Here is a 23,466-nt window from a genome sequence, read left to right as displayed (position 1 = left end):
CATAGGACAGAAAATTTATGATTTGTATATAAAAAGCAATCCTGTTTGTGAATCTTGTGCTACAGCAACACTAAGGACCTGGCAGTGTAAATGACTACACTCTAAGATGAGCCCTGTCTAGTGCATCTTGACTTACTGCTGTTTGAAGTAGAAATGCAGTAGGGAACTTCCAGTGGAAAGCACACTAACTTGTTGTTTAGACCTGTCTTAAGTGTCACCATCAGTTTGAATCAGATTCTTAGATGCATTTTAGTACAGTAGTACCAAAACAAAGGCAAGATGCTTCCTTTGATTTCCCCACCCCCCCCCCCCACTGTAAAGTTTAATCCCTGCTTGTAACAATTCATGTAACTGTACCTGCTTTCAGAGTAACAGCCGTGTTAGTCTGTATTCGCAAAAAGAAAAGGAGTACTTGTGGCACCTTAGAGACTAACCAATTTATTTGAGCATGAGCTTTTGTGAGCTACAGCTCACTTCATCGGATGCAACCTGCTTTGTCACCAGTAGCAGTCTTTCTGAGCAGCAAGGTTTTCCTGTTGTGCATTGGGACAAATCCACAACTGTTTGAAGTTTTATGAAGATCAGGGTGATGATGCTTTCTGGCCTAGCCAATGGTTTAGAGCAGTCCCTTAAATGTGGGAGAAGCAGGGGCTTGAATTCATGTCTTCCACAATCTTCCAGGGGTTCTCAAATAGGATCAGAACCCCTCAGGGGGTCATGAGCTGTCAGGCTCCACCCCAAACCCTGCTTTGCTTCCAGCATTTATAATGGTGTTAAATATATAAAAAGTGTTTTTAATTTATAGAAGGGGCACCTGCCCAGCCACCCAGAGCATGGCACAGTATGCTGAGCCTGAGGGGGAAGCAGGGGAGGGTCCCACAGGCTGTAGTTTGCCCACCTCTGTTTTAAATGCAAGGTAAGTATGATGCAGTGTTGACTGACTCTTAAAAGCCCCTCCCCCTCAGTCTCAATGGTGTGTTGTCTATAATGTCATATCAGCTGTAATTAATAACTTTAAGTATATAAAGTAGGAGTGATTAGCAGACAGGAATAGAGGAAGAACTGAAGAGCAAAGAAAGGAAACAGGAGATAGCAGTGGTCACAAACAGTCCTCCCAGTAAGTGATGCTGAATGTGACTAAACAAAGAATGATAAAAGCTATTCTTGATTTTTGTGCAGGCTCCCCATTAATGGTGAGATACACTGTTTCAAGAAAGGGGGGAGGTAGTCCTAGAGTTATACTCCAGCCTACAATTAAATTGAAATTCAAACATCTTCACAAAGGAGTCTGAAAGCATAGTTCAGGGGAAAAAGATGGTTGTCCTATACAAGTCCCAGTTTTCAAATCATTGAAGCATTAAATTGCCACCACTGGGAGCTAGAGACAGTAGTAGCTAGTTAGTTTTTCTTAATCACATCTGAAACAGGGATCAAAGCAAGGTAAGAAGAATACAATTTTATTTGAAGGACCAAATTATGGCATCCTACAACATGCAAGGAAAACTGTCAAGGCCAGCAAACTTCTCTCAGCACCGTTCTTGGGCTAGTGACCAGAGAAGTAGTGTTTTTTTTAAAAATCCCTAACCCCATGACATCTAGCAACCTGTAATTCATTTGTTTTGAAGAGCATGTACTTACATATTACTGAAAGACAGCCAGTTCCAAACAGCTATAATAGCAAGCACACACACTTTGCAAAAGATTTAAGAACATTTAGACAAAAATTCAAGCATTACCAATGACATGATTCAAGAATTTATTAAGTCATACATGCAAAACATACTGCTAACTGCATTAGCAAAAGATCAATGGAAAAACTTCACAATTTTGCAACTTGATTTTTAAATTTTGCTCTAGTGGTTGAAAGGGTATAGTTCAACATTGTATTCTTGCCAGTTTAGGATGTACAGAACATTGTTAGCACTAAGTTACAGAACTTCACAGACCCAAGTTATCATTACCAGATAAATCATTGTGATGCACATGTAGGTGAGCTAAAGGACAATTGTCAGCATTAGTCATGTTAGTGTTGGGGTACCTGGCAAAGTAATGTTTGAGAAGGTTCAGAGCTTAAGGAGGTCAAAAGTATAAAAATTACTAAAACTTGTAAAGCTGTTTCACATGATTTTTACACCTAATGACTAGAAGACTAAAGAAAGCTCCTCAGAAAGCACGTAACTTACTGGATCAGAAGTAACAGGAAAATAAGGATATGCGTAAACTTTCTAATCTACAAAAAGCACAAAATGCTAATATATCAGAAAGGTTTTAAAATACAAGTTATATTGCTCAAAAAGAAGAAATTCTACAAGAAAAGCATTTACTAAGTATAACATCTGTGGGAATGGACCAGTTCAAAGTTGTTTGAAAGTTGTGCCCTACTTGAAAATTAATTAAAAAAAAACCTACCTATAAACACCAACCACTTTTTCACCTACTGCATATTTGTGACAAGTTAATTTTACTGTTACAGATTTTACCTGTGACAAAAATCTATTCAGCTTAACCACTCAGTTGACAATGTAGTGTAAATTGGTCTGTACAGTGTCAAAATACTGTCTGGCAATATCACTTGATCAAACCAGATGTGTTTCACCTACCCATCACAATACAATGCTGTCAAGAGGAGTACATATACTTCAGTAAGAATATTTATTTTTAATCACAGCAGCAAGAACTACATTGTAACCGATCCCTTACCAGGGATAAAGCATTTTTTACTGTGACTAAGGTTGTCAGTCATAGAGTCAATTATCTTAATCATTTAGGTTGGATATACAATACTATGCAACAACCACAGGTTGAGAAAATGTTTACATTAGACTGCAACATTTTCCTAAGGATACTGTACTGTTACATAGTTGTGAAAAACTAGAGTGTTTTGCATTTCCTACAGACATTAGAGTTTTCTTAAAGACAAGAGTCTTAAAAATAGTTTAGGGCTTAGTGCTCATAGCACAACAACACAACTTAATTCAGCAGATAGTTTGGCAACACTTGATTAATCTGAGCAAGAATAGGACTTTAAAAATAAGGCTTTACATAGGTTTGTCATTTTTTAGGATTTCACTTGTAGTAGAATTTGAAAAGCAGTTCTCATACTTTAAACAAATGAAACCATGAAATTGTTGATTGGTTCAAAAATTTTATGGAAGAGAACTAATTTATAACAGAAAAACTTGGCATTGAATGTGAATGCTCCCTTGTTCTGAGCAAAGCACACTAGGTTCGGAGTGGGGGTGGGGCAGGGTAACATTTACAGCAGACGACATTTTCTCTTCCTCTTCTTTACAGGAGGGGGGCAGAGAACTGCTCGAATAGCTTCATCGAATACTGTCTTGAGGCCTCGCTGTGTAAGTGCTGAGCATTCTAGGTATTTCACTGCACCTGCAGAAAGCCAGAAGGTTTGAAGTTACAAAACAATTCTCTACATTGTGCCAAAGACACCCTTGTTTCTGTTTTTGGCAGTTGGTCAGTTAAAAGTATCTCCTCTTAAAATTAAAGTCTCCTCCTATACAATGAATTTCAGGTAGAGTCAATGTAATTCAGTAAAAATCATACCAATCTCTTTTGCCATGGCAAGGCCTTGCGGATAGGTGATTGGAGTCAATTTCTTTTCCTTCAGCTTTTCAATAGTGTCTTTATCATCTCTAAGATCAAGTTTGGTACCCACTAGAATGATGGGAGTGTTAGGGCAATGGTGTCGCACCTCAGGATACCACTGCAAAAAAAGGATGCAAGTTTGTACTTGTGTAGCAACTGTCATATAAGACCCACAGAGCACTTTACAAATCATTAAAGACTCACAACATTCCAGTAAGGTAGGTAGAAATGTGGGGCAAAGAAATTAAAGATGAGATTCCCCCAAAATATGCCTTCTCTAACCACAAGACAAGTGACAGTCACTCTGTCCAGACCAGTGGTTCTCAACTTATTACCTGGGACCCCGGGCTCACCCATGGCCTTTAGCACACAGCTGAGCTGGGCCGCAGCTGTGTGCTAATTGGGCCTCATGCAGCCAGCTGGTCCAGAAAGTAGTCAATACTCAGTGGAAATGCCCTTTGTTCACTGGTTTGACAGGAGTATGGAAACTTTTCGGGCAATTTAACAGTTAGCAGAAAAATTTCAGTTAAAGTCCAGCTGGGCTCAGAAGTGTAATTACAAGCAGAGATACCCCAGAATAGGTGGGTGGGTGGGTGGAAGAAATACCCTCCCACATCTTTCAATAAACTGTAAATTGTAAAATCAATACGTGCCCAAATTGAAATATATCCCCTTGTTCAAGATTCATTGAATATTAAGCATAACAAAGATAAAGGGAATCACCCCAAGGCAGCTACATTTTGGCTTTGTGAACCTGAGCCAACAAGCATGGCATCCAGCATTTAACATCAGAGAGACTTAACGCCTTTCTTATCCAGGACAGTTGACTTCTACAGGCTGAAAAATCCTGTTGTGGCTTTGCAAAACAAGGAGAAGAGAATACATTCACGATAATAGACCATCTGCGACAGCTCTCCATCATGCAGAATGGATCATTTCTCCTTGCCAATGGAAATGTGACAGGACTAAAATAAGGTTCTGAATGCCAGCTGATTTTCTGGTTAGTCAGCAGGCAAAGTGCAGAGCCTAGATCAAGTCTTCAATGACCACCAAAATTTGCCCCTTTTGCCTACGCACTTTTCCAAATTCTTTGCTTTCAAATGTGCCTTTAAGAGCTCCCTATACCACCTGATATCTTAAAACAGGTTTATAAGATTTGTGTATTCCATTTAACCGACTTACATTTTATCATCTTCTTAACTGTATCTGTTTTGTCAATTACTTTTTTCCTTACCATCTCACATCAAAGAAAAAGATTCTAGTTTGAACTGTAGCAGGTGCACTGCACTGCTAAAAGGAACTTTTAAGATTAAGCAACTGACATGGCCGAAAGCAGCAAAATTCTGGATTTCTCCTTTACAGGTAAAGTAGCATTGTTTAATCAGAGAGACAAGGTGGGCAAGGTAATATCTTTTATTGGACCAACTTCTGTTGGTGAAGGAGACAAGCTTTTGAGCTGCATAGAGCTCTTCTTCAGGTCATAAACTTGCAGAGACCTGAAGAGGAAGGAGCTCTGTGCAGCTCAAAAGCTTGTCTCCTTCACCAACAGAAGCTGGTCCAATAAAAGATATTACCTCACCCACCTTGTGTCTCTAATATACTGGGACCTACACAGCTACAACACTGCAAACATTGTTCAGTCATGTAATTTAAATGACACCTGCTAAACTCCATCATTACTGATGTCTTCACACAAGAATTTCATAGAACATGTGAACCCAGTTTTTCCTTTAATTCCTACTGTAAAGCAAAGGATACAGGCTGTGCCCTAAGAAACAGTACAGTGATTAGTCTCTCCAAGGAAAGAAGGGGACACTAGCCTACACTTACCTTAGCACGAACATTTTCAAAGGATGCGGGACTCACAAGGGAAAAGCAAATTAAGAAGACATCCTACAAAACAAATGTTGAGTTAGCCCAGTACAGTAACCACTGGAGAACAAACGGTATCTTCTTTAATATAAAATAGGTTTCTATTCAGCTACTGCAGACATCTAGTCAGTAACTGCTAGAATAGTTGTGCTAGCAGTATGTTAGCATTTCAAAATTTTACTCCCAGCACCTCAACTCTTGCTAAGCTATTCAGATACTGAAAAAATAGTAGAACCCTGGAGGAGCCCATCACATTTTGATGAAAGGAGAAATAGAATTTTGTGGATAACAGTAAGAGAAGAGTCACTAGAATTGCAGTCTCCTGTCTCCCTTTCAGCTTAGACACAATGAAAGGCCAAGTGATTTAAGATTTAAATAACATCCTGCACTAATGTGCTAGGTGTGTGCTTAAGTGTTACTGCTCCATTACTTCTGAAAGCAAAATCATACCAGTTCAGGGGAGATTTTCTGGTCTGAGGGAATGGGTGCAACGTGGAGTATGGCTCTGAGAAATCACGTCAGCTGGCCAGCTTTAAATGACTACTTCTATGTAAAATATCCTTAAACCATCTAAGCAGACATTTTCTTGCATCCAGTACACAATTTGCAGATTATTACTGTTGTGCACAGATTAAATGAATCCTGTGTGAGTTCTGAATCTATTATATAGAATGTTAATGTGAAACACTGTAGGGTTTCCCTCCTCCCTCCCAGCTAGGATCAGGCATGTAAAAAAATTCAGAGTGCAAACCAATCTTACTAGCCTACTCCATTCCTTAGTGATTGGACCAGAGAAGAAAGACCTTTTAAAAAGTCATCCCCTTGCCTTTCAGTTGAGGGAGGGATGAATTTTATTGCAAGGAAGAGACTGAGTGGAAAAAAAAAAAATCATTGAGGGAAAGATAGAAGAGATGGGAAATAATAAGATTAATGTGCAAATGCAACAAAATACAAATGTCAAAGGCTTCATATCCTGATTGCTTCTAACCTATTTTGAGAAAGTGTTTAAATTTGGTTAACTAGAAGATTCATTTCTAAATCTGGTCATCTGAAGATTACTGCAATCTTCCTACATAAATCTTACACCTGAACAAAGTATTACTCAAAGCTCCAGCTTTCCTTGACCCACTTTTCATATTGGAGTAAATACAAATAAAAACACAAATTTATTAAGGAATCAAAGGCATTTCAGAATGTTAGTTGATTGTACGGCATTTCAAGGCTTTCTGTTAGGTTTCCTTCTGACATCTGCACTGCTAAGCACTTGCAACCCAGTCCTTCATGCATCACCCCAGCAAGTTTCCCCAGCCATGACACCAGAAGAAGAAAGATGGGCAATATCACATAATATGATACTATGGCCACTACTTAATTTTTCCAGTTCTGCAAGTTTATGGCAAATCTCTAGTTCTGCATGTTGTGCAGGTTCACTTCACCCCTTTACTAATTCCGGGTAATCAAAATGTTTGCGTGTACAGGAAGTTCTATGGGTTATTTGCAACTTTCAGGTTACCCTTCTGTATTAAAAATCTAATCCAAAACACAGGAGGAAAACACATTTTAACTTTAAGAAAAACTTTACTCTTAAGAAAAGCATTGATTTAAAGAGGTATGATAGTAGTGAGTGCTCAGACCTATAAAGTAATAATAGTGTCCCAAGAGTTAAAGTTTAAGTACAAGGGAACAACTATTGTTTAATAAAATAGGGGCCAATTTATCACTGTATTATTGTGAGAAAAACAAGGCAACAGAACTTGGAACTTAAGTTTATTGAAAGTTTTACATACGGCAATAGGTTGATCTTTCAGACTGGAAGTTAAATTGTTATCATTGGTTCCTCCAACCTAACAACAGTATGAGACAAATTAAGTTTAGGAGTAACTTTAATGTAAAAAGTTTGCTATTACCTGACCATTTCTTCTCAGCATTACTATTCTCACCAATCCTCACAACACAGCTTTCCCTCTCAAAAGGCTATCTTCCTTGGAAGTCACCAGACATCTAGAAAAACCCACTAGAACTATTTCTTCTAAAGCTGTAGATTTAGCTACCTATATTGATAAAGATGACTAGGAACAGCAAACACTGCTAAGCATGCTCATCTCTTTTAAAAAAAAAGTTAAACCACACTTGAGTGGACAAGAGTCACACAGTAAAAAATTAGATAAGAAGTTTTCCTCTCATTCATGTGTCACGTTTACCAATCCTCAAAGATTTTCCATACAGTGAGAACAGAATACATTAAAGCAGTGAAGTTTAAAGTGTGAATTAGTGTCAAAACATTGCAAAGCCATGTGAGAAGGAAGTTATTACTACATCACCTTGGGTGCAGAACAAATATCAACTTCTAACACCAGGTCTTTATCAACTCACATTTCTTTATTTACTATAACTGATCTGTTGATTGAGTGCCCAGCAGGTTGAACAAACATTTTGTCCCCCTGTACATAGGTTTGGCACATGACAGTTCAATACACTTTAAAGTTCTACCTTTTCTCACAATTTGGTGGGTTCCCAATGAGCCATTCTTCACCTTGTGATGTCTTTTAGAATAGTGGTTCTCAACCTTTCCAGACTACAGTATCCCTTTCAGGAGCCTGATTTGTCTTGTGTACCCCAAGTTTCACCTCACTTAAAAACTACTTGTTTACAAAATCAGACAAAAGTGTTACAGCACGCTATTACTGAAAAATTGCTTACTTTCTCATTTTTACCATACAATTATAAAATAAATCAATTGGAATATAAATATTGTACTTACATTTCAGTGAGCAGTATAAATTAATCATTGTCTGTATGAAATTTTAGTTTGTACTGACCTCGCTAGTGCTTTTTATGTAGCCTGTTGTAAAACTAGGCAAATATCTAGATGAGTTGATGTACATCCTGGAAGATCTCTGTGTACCACTAGTGGTACATGTACCCCTGGTTGAGAACCACCATGTTAGAAGAAAAGAGATGTTGTTAAGGTGCTGAGAGTCTCCTAAACAAGCCTGGGAGTTTCCTTTGTTTTAAATATCCCACTACTGCTCCTGCATACGAGAGAGTGCAGAGATAACTGCTGGATTTTCTTCCTCGCAGAAGCAGAGATCTCTGGAAGTTTTGTAGGGACCACCTATAGTTGACAGGTTTGTATCAGTCTCTGGTCTCATGGTTGAGAAGAAAGCCTTATTGTGAGGACTAGTGACCATAGCGTATGAATGAAAACTGAATTAAGACGAATGAACTACAAAAATTTAAGTTAGAGTTCACTGAGTGAAATCCATCTTATTCCACAGAGAAATGAAATTATGTAAGAAATGAAGTAGTTTTGCATTTTAATATTTGAGAACATGAAATATAGTTTCAGACCATTTATAATGGCTAGTAATTACTATGAGAAAGCTGCAATAACTCTAAGTTTACCACTTTCTTCTAGCTGAAGGACAGTTCTATCAGATAAAGTCTAGCTCAAAAGAAGACCACCGAGTTTGACAGAAAATAGCTTTAGGAAACTAGTATCTAAAGAGATTAGCTGAGCTGTGGTGGCAACTGCACTTGAGAGACTAGAGCAGACTACGTCATCTTCCATATACAGAAGGAACAAGGCACGGTCTATGCAGGTTCAGGATTTAACTAGTTACAAGCAACAAAACACAAATACACTTCTCCTGATGTTATCATCGAAATTACAAGTGTATCATAAATACTCTTGGCCTGAAATAATTTAAGAGCTCTAACATACCCCATGTCAACCCCAAGAAAAGAGAGTGTGGCTCTTTCACATTTAATACCAAATCAAATGAAGCTGAATGACATCAAGTGCTTAGCAATGAGTGTCAGACTGGAGCCAAACAGCATGCCCAAGAACCAGATCTTGCTTTTGGCAGGGACTCTAACCTTAATCAACAGACTTTCTATTAAGACTACTCAATTCATCAAAATTTATTTTTCAATTAAATATTCTAGTCAATTGTGGGTCTCCAATTGCACATACAGCCAGCATGCCTCAGTGTATGAAAAATAAGTGCGTGTGTGTGTGAAGGTTTCGACATCTCTTCAATTGCAGACAGATACAAGACCCAAGTATTATGGCTGCAGCATTCAGATGGAACTCACCAGAGTTCAATTTTACCATTAAATTTGATATCTTAATATGATGAAGTGTTAAAAATCTTAGCATGATTCAAGAAAGAAGCAATCAGACATTTATAGGGCTATTTAGGCTATATACATGCTTTCAAATATCTCATAGTATAAGTCTTACTGTTTGTGGATAGGATAATGGACGTAATCGGTCATAGTCTTCTTGTCCAGCTGTATCCCACAAACCTAGGTTGACTGGTTTTCCATCAACCATTACATTAGCAGAGTAGTTGTCAAAGCTACAGAATTAAAAAAAAGATTAGTTCAAGTCTTTTCTGTGAATAATAGCAAGCCAATAAATTTATCTTTTACAGTAAACTACAAAGGCTAAGATCTTCTGTAAAATCCTAGTCACAAAGATTACAGATGGAAAAAGTCAAACTCTAATCCATCCATCTCCACCATCAAATGTAGTCCCAGTATAAATTGATTAGTGGGCATAGTGGAAGTGAGCTGATAAAAATGTACAATAAATAAATACCACATGGATACCACCACATATCACAGACACCAAATATAAAAGTAAACCCAAGAAGCCAAAAATACTCTTAAATAAATCTAGATGCTGAGTTAAGCTTTTATTAAGAGAAAACTAAATGGTGATGTTTTCAACTGATGTACACAATTAAAATCCACCACCACTAACAGTGGCTAGTATACAGACTTTGACATAAATTAGTTCATAAGGTTTTATTGATATACTTACACAGTGGGTATGTATTCTCCAGGAAATGCATTGGTTGTGTAACTGATGAGTAGACATGTTTTACCTACAGCACTGTAAAAGAGAAAGTATATTCATGGTTAAGTGCTCTCTCTTATATGCAAGGGAGAATAAACAGCCCTTCAACAGAAACCATTTCATTTTGCCATTTGAAGTGAGATTAAGCTGAAACTTGAATTGTCAGTGCTCAAAGTTCTGTGACTGTGGCTTTCCAATAGTAAACACATCAGTCAGAAGATAAACTTAAGCTTCAGTGGCAGACAGAGCCAAATAATGTAAGATCTCCTAAAATATGAAGGGTCAATAAAAAGTCACCAGACTTTGTTTGGATTTTAGCTACAAAAAAGTCATATGTCTTAACCAGAAAACCAATTTCTGCTGTCAAATGACCAATTTTACTCCCTGAACAGTACTGATATACCTATCATTAGCACAAGTTCTTGAAATTTATAAAACTGAAAGGAATCTCTCCCCCCACCCTTAATTCAACTTAAAGTTGTTATTCCTTTTACAAGACTCAACTTTATTTTCCTTACACCAGTTAACTTTTAAGAAACTATTGCCAATTTCTTCTCAAAATGCCACATTTTAGGGGTTGAGGAAACAGGAGTAGCAGTCCTCACCAACATCTGCTAAAATGGCAGAATGAGATCCTGTATGCATTATCACTTCCTTAGAAACCCACAGACATATCATGGAAAACTCATGTAGAGCTAATTCTATCCTAACATTATATCCAACTTATGCAAAGATTCTCCCACAAAAAAACCCAAACTCCTCCAGATAATTGGGGAGAAAGCTTATGTTCTGGATTTCTTTGAAGACCTGATAGCCAGCTCCCTTCTCCACAGCGTTACCTAAACTCAAATATTAAGGCAGGTAGCTTTGTTACCTTTGGTAACAGGTTCAATTAACAAGGGTTGGGATAATTAAGGTTTGACTACATAACTTTTTTTTGAGAGAGAGAAACAGACTAAAATTTCATAAAAATTAGGTTTCTAATGCTTAAGAGTTCATCTGGTCCTGATACTTGTTCCTCATTTGAAGAGTATCCTCCTTTGATATTATAACGTTTTCCAAAGGATCACTTCTGCAATTATTAGCTGCTGCAAAGAAGATAATGTCATCAAGGGATTATGTTCTTCCTGATGCTTATTCCTCACTTGAACAGATGAACTTCTATTCAAAAGGCAAAGTATTTTCAGGCAGATGTTTTATCACCAAATACTGATTGTCCAAAATATATGCATCAGCAGCATTTTAATCCTTGCTGTACTTACAAGTATAACCTTCCATTACGCTATGACTCATGCAACTCTTATACTCTCTCTCTCACATGGTTAAGAAACTCACTGAAGTCAGGTTATCTGCTGTGAAGTCTTACCTTAGTACTTAGTTGTTACAGAAAGAAATCCTAGCAGCTAATCAAATGTCCTTTAGCTTTTGCATGAGGAAAAATATTACTGCAAGGCTTACAAAAGGATTTTTGTCAAGGGCTTTAATATACATAGGATTTCTGGCTTTAAAACATTATGAGTTAACACCTGTGGCAGTTTTATCATATTTACTATCACCACAATGACTACATATTTTGTCTGGTTTGTGAAAGCATCTACTTACTTTAATGTGGATTTCCTCTTTCCTTTCCAAAGGTAAAAAGACCTTGTTTGAATATTTTTATAATCTTTGCAACAGCCAATACCTACTAATCATCTCTAGTGATTCAACAATGAAAGCAGGTTAGGTGGACCCTGTGCTCTGTCAGAGCTACAAGTTACTGTGTACATTGCAACTCTGCCTGCAACAGGTTCCTCCAATACACTTTCTTAATCAATTCAACAATACTTTGTTTGCTTGACAAGCTATTCAATTGTTCTTAATGACCGATAAAACTAGACTCTTAAGCAAGGCCGTTGTGATCTGCCCATGCTAGTGCCTATCTGGGAATCTATCCCACATGTCCATATGTAATTTTTAACTGTTTCTGACTCAGGGCTTGTCTACACTGGCAATTTACAGCACTGCAACTTTCTTGTTCAGGGGTGTGAAAAGACTCCCCCCCGAGCACAGCAAGTTTCAGCACTGGCAGCTGCGCCCCTCGTAACCACACAAACCATGTTAAAGTGCTGCCACAGATGAGCCCTCAGTGGCGGGTTGACACACAGCATAATGCTCAATATGCTGTAGCTTTTTGTCCCACCTAATGAAGTTTTTTCTCATCACTCAAGATATAAACTCTTATAATTTGATTATATAAATTGTTCACACAAATTTTGAAGCAGTAAGGAAAGTCTAAATTTCAACTCTCTTCTGTTATATTAGCTGCAATTTCCACCTGAAATTTGCACTGTATTTTGTGCTCAGATACACCTCTAATTTATGGCATTAAATTCTGTACTTAGTAAGCCTCAGTTTTGCATATTTTACTGTAGTAGATGTCTTTCTGGTGGCTTTAAGATGTATGCAAAAAAGTGGCCTAGCAAATTCTCAATCAGGAACACATGGGAAACTGGGATTTGCTTCAGGATCTGGAAGTTAATGAGATTGGACCAGGGATGGATGATCCCTGGGCAGCCAGTAAATGCTTACTTCAAGGATTCACTCCAGTGGCATATTGAAATGAAGCAGAAACAGCTGCAGTTTATCATTATGAAAACAGAGGCAGTAAAGTTGCACCTTCATGGCAGTCCTAAAAGTTTAGCATTCCCAGCATATAACAGAGAAATGACGAGGTGTATTTAAATAAAAGGAAAGAGGAGTAAAGTCTAGTCAGTCGAGCTCAGGACTAGGAGCCAGAGTCTCCCAAATTCTAATCCCAGCTGTAAAACAGTGCCCTTGAGCAAATCACAGACCCTTTTGCAGTTTTCCCAACCTGTGAAATAGGGATAATTACTTACCTCACAGGGTTGTTGTGAGGAATAATGTTTGCAAAGTGATTTTAAGGTGAACATCACTCTAAATATTATAAATCTTTCTACACAAATTGGGAGTTTCCAGGAGTTTTGAAGTAAACCAGCATTCTCTGAAAACAGGAGCCTGTTGTATTGTTTTAATATCATTAAACCAATTGAGTATTCTTAGACTTCATACCTGTAAGAGTCCGAGTCCAGGATATTAACACTTCCAAAAGGGAAATTGTAAAGAGTATGTATGGACCTAGGCCTTTCAGAGTGCCACAGAATAGGAATAGAATAGGTCCAGATTATAAATAAGTCATCAAAGCTTTAAACCTTAGAAGTTCTGGAGCACCAATGTCCCATATTCTATGGGAGGCTTCTTTAGGACCTGGAGGCAATACTGTTAAGATTCCAGAGCATGTTTCACCTGATGCCCCATTCGCAATAGGTCCCATAAGACATCAATAAGTATAAACAATTTGAATATAAAATTTAAGACCACTGGTTTGATAGGTATTGAAAAGTAAGAATATTCCACTCATTATTTGCAACAGTGAATGAAGAGCAATTTTCGGCCCTCACGTCTTCCTTTCCAGCTCACTGTGCAGTGGGAATAGTGAGTCTGCTGTGGGTTATTCAGAGCATCCCAGGAAGGTGGTGGTGAAAGATTTCATTCCAGGCTTAAAAGAATTAAAAGAACTGCCTGGTGCTACAAAGCCACACAACAATCAGGCTAAGTCATTAAATCAACAAGAAAAAACAAGTTCAAAAGCCCTGTGTTTCAGGCTTGTTCCATTCTAGGTTTCCTGCATCTCTAGCCTCTTGGCTCTCTGCCCTATGAATCAGATGTGTATGGTTACCAACTCAGAAATAAAACTTTAATGCCTACCTTTGCTATGGTAACCTACATTACATTTATTCCTCATCTCCTGTTTCAATATTATGTTAATACACTTCATTTGAAAAGTGCTTAGAGTCTGAATGAAGGCAACTCTTCTAGGGAAGAGCTGTAATCATATAGTGAGTGGAAATCCCTTACACACAGAAACTTTAGATTAAGATGCATTAATAGAATGACTAATCGGGGGGAAATGACTAATCTGAAAATAGTCAACAAAATTTCTAGCAACTATTTAACCATGGCTTTCCAATCCTATCAACGGTAGTTGGTAGCATCAGGCTGTAATAGGAAATATAGTCTGTAAATCATGGAAAGTTTTAAAATTAATTTGAGAGAATACAGGCAGACAGGAGACTGCATAATTCTGGTTTCACTGTGTTCCACAGAGCATATTACCCCAAGTTTCCCAAGACTGCACTGAACCCCTATTTGCTTCCAGGTGCAATTCAAGGTGTTGACTGATCTATAAAACTTTACATGGTTTGGATCCTGGAAACCCAAGAATATCTACACTAGCAATTTTTGGGAAGTCTTGCACAACACTAGATTTGGTTTGAGCAGGGCTAGATGGCACTGTGGTGAAAATGCTGGCAGACAGTCTACATTAATATTCCCTCCAATTTTAACACCACTGGATCTGCGTAGGCAGTAGTATGACAACTGGAGATTTTCCAAAATTTTACAGTTGAGAACACGGCACTTGTTTGCAACAATGGCAATGGAGGCCAATTGAGGCACTTGGGTTAACAGTTTCCTTAACTTAGATGTCCAAGAATTGGTAGAATCCTCCTGGAAAGGCTTTTTCCCTGTGGAATGTATTTCTCCCACTAGTCCACCTGAACCAGAGTATGGACCTTCAGTACACAGTGTAAGGCCCATCTCTTCTCTCCTCTCAGAATTCATATAATTTAAATAGTAGATGAAACTCTTCTAGCATTGACACTGGTCAAAAAGCTGTGTACTTGTTTTGTGAGTTTAACACTACTCAGAGCCAAGAGGCTCTGTGATGGGAGCTTTTATTTGAAATAATCAAATATCTTATTCTACCAGTTCTGAGAACTAAATCCTAAATTTCGTTCCCAAAAGGCACTGTTCTAGATGAACCAGAATTCTACCCAGTTTTAATTTTTAAATTCAGAAGCGTGTTGTAACAGCAGCTCCCCAAATTCCAACCCCCAATAGCCTCTCTAGCGGCCCCAAAGTTGACAGACAGACTGCTATGGGAAAGGTTGAAGTGTTCAGCAAAATGAAAGTTAAAGAACCACCATACTACAGGAATGCTTCACTACTGGAAACAATTTGGAATATTTGCACTGAACTAGAACAAGCCAATTGTCTTTGTTTTAAAGGGATATTGCCAAGTTAATATTTTTTTAAATTTCCTTTGTTCTATTGATACCTTAGATCAACTGAAAGGTTTACTTCTCACTATTTATTTTGTTTACTTTCTGCACTTCATTGAGCTTGGACAATGAAGCTACAATTGGCTTTTATGCACTAGAACAATGCTGCCATACTGATATAAATCCAAGCAAAAAACTGAACCTTTTTGCAGTTAAGTTTGTACTACTTGTTTTTTAAAATCTTGTGTCTGAGAGGAATACTGTATTGTTTATTCTTACGTATAGCGCCCTAAACACTTCAGTAGGAAAAACATTATTTTTAAGTATATAACAAGAACTATAAGTTTGTGGTCTAATCTACCTGATATTTTACTAAATTCAAGGTTAGTAATTTGCAAGATGAAACTCAAAGTCAACTTTCCACCCGGGAGAATTTTTTTTACAGCTAAATCTCAGAGGACAGTTTACAATAGAAAAGCTAACCATTAACTATTGAATCAAATGTGTCACAGCTTTGATTTATACTAAATATTGACTTTGAGTCAATGAAAATCTTTGTGTTAAGGAAAGCAATTTCAACTGTATTCACCAAAGGGAAGCCACTGCTTCAGTTGTAAGTATATATTAAGGATGACAAAAACCTTTACAGTACAATGAGAGGTCTGGCTGTTTCTGTGGTGCCTAGTAATCAGTTTGTTTCCACTGCAGAACTGTCCCCTCTCATTAGATGAAACCGCTCAGGATTCCATAACAATAAGCAGTTGTTTAGATGTTTCAGTTAGGGAAGTATCTAAACAAGCCTGAATGAAAGCAAAATACTCTGCTAAAAATAACTGGTATCAATGCTTTTGTACCAAATTCTCATCTTCAATAAGAATTCCTTATAAAGAATATCGAAGTAAGTAGCAGAAAAGTGTTGCACATTATACAATCTTATTTCTCTGCATAATAAAATAATTCACAAAGCAACAGTTGCCATCTATCACTCCGAAACCATCTTCATTGTAAAGATGGATACAAGGCCAAAAATATGAGCGCAAAAACGTCATGTACGTAGATACTGCTGTGCTTTTCTAACCAACTGTGTGACCAATAAATATCAGTTCAGGCATAATGCTAAAGACAAACAGTTCATAAATGTTGAAATTTAGTAGTAGCAATGACACATGTACATTTATATATCCTTGTTTGTTTTTTCTAGCAGAATTTGGCAAAGAATACACAAATTAATATGTATATGTAAGCAAATCAGGATCTCGGGCTCAATCCCGTTACAAATAATAACCAAAAGTTATTTCTATTATTCCATATATATTTTTAAATCATTTTTAGATATTTCTTCTAGATCGGGGTGCCCAACCTGTGGCTCCATAGCCACATGCAGCTCTTCAGAAATTAACGTGAGGCTCCTTGTATAGGCACCGACTCTGGGGCTGGAGCTTCAGGCGCCCACTTTCCAATGTGCCAGGGGGTGCTCACTGCTCAACCCCTGGCTCTGCCCGCACTCCACCCCTTCTCACCCCCTCCCTTGAGCCGGCAGTACCCTTGTTTCTCCCCGCTGTCCCCCAGAACCTCTTGCACATCACGAAACAGCTGATCGGGAGGTGCGGGGAGGGAGGGGGAGGCGCTGATTGGCAGGCTGCCCATGGGTGGGAGGCACTGGGAGCCAGGGCGGGGTGGGGGGAGGAGCTGAAGGGATGCTGCTGATGTATTACTGTGGCTCTTTGGCAATGTACATTGGTAAATTCTGGCTCCTTCTCAGGCTCAAGTTGGCCACCCCTGTTCTAGATCACCTGATAAGCTGGTACTTTAAAAAAAAAAAAAAAAGCAGCTAGTTAAATGTCAAAACACAGAATTAGGTAATGAAATATGGAAAAAATGCAACCATGGATATAAAGAGTTATCAAAATGGGAACACACAGATCAAGACCCCATTCAGACAGCAAAGTTTCTGAAGCACCTGCATTAAGAAAGGCAAACAAATTGAATGTCAGCCCTTCGCTCAATAGCATATATAAAATTTAAGCTAATTACACCATTTTAGTTTTCAAGAAAATGAAGAGAAGAAAAATAATTCTGAAAATGGTTGCAGTGGGATTATACTTATATAGGACCACTTTATTTCTTTTTTAGTAAGTTGTATACTTTTTGTTGAATGAGCCACCACATACAACATGGTTACCTTCTATTCAACATTTTAAAGTGTTTTTCAAAACATGGAAAACAGCATTTAAATTTATTAGCAGCAACACTAGGTCTGGCAAAATTTGTTTAAATGCAATTTGCTATGTTAAGTTAGTGAGATTTTTATAAAAGGAAAACTTTTTCCACTGAATTCACCCGATGAAGTGAGCTGTAGCTCATGAAAGCTTATGTTCAAATAAATTGGTTAGTCTCTAAGGTGCCAAAAGTACTCTCTTTCTTTTTGCGAATACAGACTAAACACGGCTGCTACTCTGAAACCCGTTTGTAAAATGTGTAATATGAACAACTGATTTATTTATTAACCATTCATATTCTACACAATCACAATTTAAGTATTGGTACGATTAGCTTGTAAATTAACAACACATTGTGAAGAGTTGTTATATAAATGTGTTATACTTGTTTGCTCTTTATTCATCAAATTTTAAAAGTGAATAGGAAAAAAATTGCTAAGAACATAAGAGCTGCCATCCTTGGTCAGACCAATAGTCCATCTAGTCCAGTATCCTGCCTCCAACAGTGGCAAGGACCAGAGCTTCAGAGAGAATGTACAGAGTAGAGCAATTCTGGAGTGATACACTCCTGTTTTCTTGCAGTCAGAGGTTAAGGGTAGCTCCAAGCATGGGTTGCATCCCTGAACCATCTTGGCTCACAGCCACTGATAGACCAATCCTTCATGAATGTATCTTACTCTTTTTTGAACCCAGGTAGATTTCATTCGTTCAGAATATTTAATGGAAAAAATATTCATTTTAATAAAATATTTTAGACAAAGAATTAAGATGTTGATTTAAAAATCAAAGTTACAGTACAGACCCGTTTACGCGCGGATGTCAAGAGTCAAGGCGTCACGACCGTGTGTTAATGGACCGCGGGTTAAGAGGGCCATGCTGAAAAAAGCATCTGATTCGCTTAGAAAAAACACACTTATTTTCTGCTCTTTCTGGCTCACTTTTTTTCTTCTCTTATAGAGTCTGTCATTCGCCGCAAATGAAATGCATTCGCGGCCGATTCATCGGCTTTCTCCAGAAATCGATACCTGCGCTATGCCATGACGCTTTTTAAAACGACTTATAAACCCCCTGCAGGCTTGGAATGATTCCATCCCAAGTTAAATTTCCAAATTTTGTCACTTGGGCTTGAAGAATTGGCCCACTTAGCGGCATTCATTTCAGCCTTTCCTGAGCAAAACACATGCACATGGCTTTGTCTATTGTGGGTTTTGCTGAATGGCGCACACGTTCTCGCTTAAGCCCTGTGGCAGAATCGACATTTTGTACAAAGCCATTCAGTTTAGATTCATTTTTTAGCCATTCTCAGAGAGTAGATTCGGCAATCCCAATATCTTCTGAAATTTTGGCCTGGGTTTCTCCGCTATTTACTCGATCTATTGCAGCTAGCTTTTCTTTTACAGTGTAGGAATGCTGACGCTTGCCCTCTGCCAAGATATTAGGCCTACGGTTAAAGTTTTCTAATGTAGTACATATATTACTATATAATATATAGTAGTTATATCTCTCTCTCTCAAGACTAAGCGTGCTTGATACGTCTTTATCGATATCGGTAAAGACGTACAACACATTTCTGCTCCGCGCTTCCTGTTGACTTCTAGGACAGTGAGTTAGTGACCAAATCTGTAGTGCTACATAGAAAGTTCCTGTACCGCGTGTTAATGAGTCTTGCGTGTTAAATAGGTAGCACTGGGAGGCATGGCGCTACCGGGCATTAGGCGGATTCATGCGTAAACGGGTCTGTACTGTAATTTACTCTTTCATTATAAAGAGAATGAGTACTTGTGGCACCTTAGAGACTAACAAATTTATTTGAGCATAAGCTTTCATGAGCTACAGCTCACTTCATCGGATGCTGACGTGAGCTGTAGCTCACGAAAGCTTATGCTCAAATAAATTTGTTAGTCTCTAAGGTGCCACAAGTACTCCTTTTCTTTTTGCGAATACAGACTAACATGGGTGCCACTCTGAAATCTTTCATTATATTAATTTAAGCTAAGTGAAAGAATGATCTGTTGTTATTCCTACCAGTGCCAATGAATTACAGCACTATGAGACAGGTTTCAGAGTAACAGCTCATGCTCAAATAAATAAAGCTCATGCTCAAATAAATTGGTTAGTCTCTAAGGTGCCACAAGCACTATAAGAGTCTGTTAAACGTGTCAATACATCATTCTTGTGTAGCACAAGCAATAAGAGCAAGGCAGGTATCTCACATGAATTTTGAAATTCAACATTTGTTAAAAGTTATTTTAAATGTTAATGAAAACTGATCATTCCCAACATGATGAAAACCACATTAAATGACACAGGGCTGAGGGTGACTTCTTCTAACCGTACTTACGCTCCTCAGTCTATCTACACTGGGTTGCTGTGATGTCCAATTATGCTTAGACTACACTGGGATTTTTGTTTCAATGAAAAAATCAAACTGCATAAAACAAGTCTTGTTTTCCAGCTGGCCTGTGATGCTCCATGAGCTCTGACATCTAGTAAGAAAAAAATGCTTCCAAGATGCTGGGAAGAGCTTCTCTTTATGAAGCCTATTCAACATCATTCAGCACTAACACACACAATACACACCTTCAAATATGTTCTTTACAAAGGGAGACAGCAGCTATGCATAAACTCGGGCTCAATCCCGTTACAAATAATAACCAAAAGTTATTTCTATTATAACAGCAGGGCATGCAAAGTACCACAGGTGTAACACAGTTCTTTACAGACAATGAATATATGACATGCTGATAATTTTTTGCATTACAATAGCACCTACAGGCTTCAGTTAGGACCAGTACCCTACCTTACTAGCTACAAACATAGTAAAGTACAGTCCTTGCCCTGCAGAGATCGCAATCTACTTTCAGTTTATAATCTAAATCAGCAGTTCTCAAACTTCATCAACCTGAGGATTCCCCACTTTGATTTAAAATATTTCAGGGACCCCCAAGCCTCCCCATTCAGCCCTAGGCCCCGCCCCGCACACCATCCCTTCCCCAAGGCCTCACCCCTTCTCACCCCCTGTTCACTCCATCCCCCCTCCCTCCGTTGCTCACTCTCCCCCATCCTCACTCACTTTCACCAGGCTGGGGCAGAGGTCTGGGGTGCAGGAGGAGGTACGGTGCGGGTGGGGGAAAGGGCTCTGGGAGGGAGTTTGGATACAGGGTCTGGGCTGGGGCAGGAGGTTGGGGTGCAGGAGGGGGTGAGGGCTCCATCTGGGAGGTGTTTATCTTGGGCAGCTCCCAAAAGCGACCAGCACATCTCTCTGACAGCAGCTCTTACTCAGGGGTGTGAGAGGGTCTCCACACACTGCCCTTGTCCACAGGCACCGCCCCTGCAGCTCCCATTGGCTGCAGTTCCCAGCCAATGAGAGCTGTGGAGTTGGTGCTCAGGGAGCACACAGAGACCCATGCTCCATCCTCCCCACCCCGGGGTCACAGGGATGTGCCAGCTGCTTCCAGCAGCGGCACGGGGCCAGGGCAGGTAGGGAGCCTGCCTTAGCTCTGTTGCACCCCTGGACTTTTAGCGCCTAAAATCTCCCCATTTGGCTTCAATAGCCTCTGTGAGATAGGGGAAGGGGAGGATTTGATCAGCAGGGCCCGTGGACCCCCAGGAGTACCCTTGGGGACCCCCAAGGGTCTGCAGACCCCAGTTTGAGAAAAGCTGATCTAAATTTTAATCTTTGGCTGTAAAAGCACAGAACTACTACTGGCAGTGTTTATCACTACTATAATTAAGTCCTTTTAAAGAGATGTTAGAGATAAAAGTATAAGTTTTACATTCAGTTACTTTAACAGTACCTTTACTATATAACTTTAAAGTAGGAAAGAACTGTTTATACATGTAATAACTAATTAGGGAGTAGAGAAAACAGTTGTGTCCACTGCTAAACTAATTGTGGTTTAGAAGCAGTCAGAAATAAGGGAATAGCCCTACAATAACTTGGGGAAGTGGCCACCTCTTTGACAGCATCAAACTGGAGTGCACACCCTCGCACACTAACATATAGGGAAGGCCACTATTTTTGTAAGCATGAATACTGTGTATCAAGTCACCACCCAATCATCCACCTTTGGGATACCTGTCTGTTCACCACATAAACCCAGAGTTCTAGAGCACCCACCATTCATTCACCAACATCCACATGGGAGCCTTGAACACCCTAATTTCCTAGCAATACCAAAGCCGTCCCCTTATCCCATATCTCCCACCCCCCATTTGTCAATAGGAATAGAAGGACCACTACCCCTTCACACATACCATCCCCTGGTGGGTCTCCTTCTACACCAATACAGATCTCCCAACATGCACCCACAACCCTGAAATAACCTGCCGCGGCCAACACTCATACAGAGTACCCCACTCACACAATTTGGGGGGGGGCTTTGTACCAATGTCATCCAGCACTAGCGTAGGGATCCATCAATTTCTTGCATATTTATTTACAACAACACCTACTTCACAATACCCTGTACACGATGCCCTTCCCACCAGGAAGCCCTGAGGAATTGGGCTGGGCGTGGAAAGTTTGGGGGGGGGGAGAGTAGTGGGCCCCCATGGAGCAGGTGGAACGAGGCCCGCCCCGGCCACCCCACAGGGGGAACAGGGCCCCAGGAGTGTGGGGGAGGAAAAGAGGGCCCCGCCCCGGCCACCCCACGGGTGGGGACCCCTAGGAACGGGGGAGAGGAGAGAGGCCCGCCCCAGCCACCCCCCGGGGAAGACGGACCCCCAAGGACCGGGTGGGAGGAAAGAGGGCCCCGCCCCGGACACCCCACGGGTGGGGACCCCTGGGCACGGGGGAGAGGAGAGAGGCCCGCCCCGGCCACCCAACGCGGAAAGACCCCCGGGGAGCGGAGGGTGTGGTCAGGTCCCAGCCGGGGAAGGAGTAGCAGCGCTCTGGGCTTACCCGTCTCCCACCACCACACACTTGATGGCCTGCATCGGGGCTGCTACGGGGCCGAGTCTCTGCGGCTCCTGCTGCTACCTTGGCGGGAAGGTCCGTGAGGCTAAGGGCCCGCGGGTCCGCACCGGCGTCTGGCCGCCTCCGCCCTCAGTGCCTGGAAGCGGGGACGAGGCAGCGGCCACCACCCAAGGCGGGGAGAGCAGAGCGCTGCAAGGAAACAGGAAGCTCCCGCTCCGCTCACATCCGCCTTGCCGCGCTCGGCACCAGCTGCCCCGCCTTCGGAACCGCTCGACTGCCCCCGCCCTGTCAGCGACGCGGCTTCGGAACCATTCGGAAAAGCTCGGGGTCTCTCTCCCGAGCGCTGCCGCAACTTCGTTAGTGTTCGGCAACACGTGATTCACAGCGGGCTTGGCTTCGGCCATTTTCGGCACTGCTCGGTGTCCCTTCCCTTACCTCAGACTAGGAGCGGCCGCCATGTTTGTGCTACTAACCTAGTCAGGGAACGGGGGGGAGGGGAAGAACTCGTCTCTTGCTCTTGCCTCAGCCTCCTCATGAGCACAGAAGGCCTTAGTGTGACCACTGGTATTTGTCCAGTCCTAGTGCAACATGGGGTCCTGCTATGGGACCCTCTCTGGGTGAGACAGTCACCGTGTCAGGGCATCATAGCTCCGCTAGGGTTGCCAGTTTTTGTTGGATGTATTCCTGGAGATTTCGTCACATGACATAATCTTTCATTAAAGATTAATCTTTAATTCCTGGAGATTCCAGGCCAATCCTGGAGGCTTGGCAACCCTAATCTCACCATGGGGCCTATACACTTGCACACACACCTCTATTACAAGGGAGTCTTTTCCATCATGCTTCTTGTAATGTGATGTGGTG

At 40.3% G+C, this 23,466-nt stretch overlaps 1 protein-coding gene across 1 annotated transcript; it reads right to left on the bottom strand.

The window, feature by feature from the left end:
• Nucleotides 1-1,742: 1,742 nt before the first annotated feature.
• RAC1 (Rac family small GTPase 1) lies at nt 1,743-22,836 on the bottom strand. The gene is made up of 6 exons (XM_077827758.1): nt 22,588-22,836; nt 10,307-10,378; nt 9,722-9,839; nt 5,434-5,496; nt 3,562-3,721; nt 1,743-3,387 (listed from the first exon to the last, which is right to left on the bottom strand). The coding sequence occupies exons 1-6, from the start codon at nt 22,620-22,622 to the stop codon at nt 3,257-3,259; spliced, it is 579 nt and encodes a 192-aa protein (XP_077683884.1). The 5' UTR covers nt 22,623-22,836; the 3' UTR covers nt 1,743-3,256.
• Nucleotides 22,837-23,466: the final 630 nt, after the last annotated feature.

This window comes from Eretmochelys imbricata, chromosome 10, assembly GCF_965152235.1.
Source record: "Eretmochelys imbricata isolate rEreImb1 chromosome 10, rEreImb1.hap1, whole genome shotgun sequence".
In the NCBI taxonomy this organism is placed as follows: domain Eukaryota; kingdom Metazoa; phylum Chordata; order Testudines; family Cheloniidae; genus Eretmochelys; species Eretmochelys imbricata.
This window is presented reverse-complemented; position numbering and strand designations above follow the sequence as displayed.

What these genes read in the sequence shown, in the direction of transcription:
- RAC1 (XM_077827758.1), bottom strand. Translation starts at nt 22,622, where the DNA reads ATGCAGGCCATCAAGTGTGTGGTGGTGGGAGACGG. An exon ending in TTGAAAATGTTCGTGCTAAG is followed by an intron (nt 3,722 to 5,433) that starts GTAAGTGTAGGC and finishes CTTTTTTTGCAG; the next exon opens with TGGTATCCTGAGGTGCGACA. An exon ending in TGCCATGGCAAAAGAGATTG is followed by an intron (nt 3,388 to 3,561) that starts GTATGATTTTTA and finishes GGCTTTCTGCAG; the next exon opens with GTGCAGTGAAATACCTAGAA.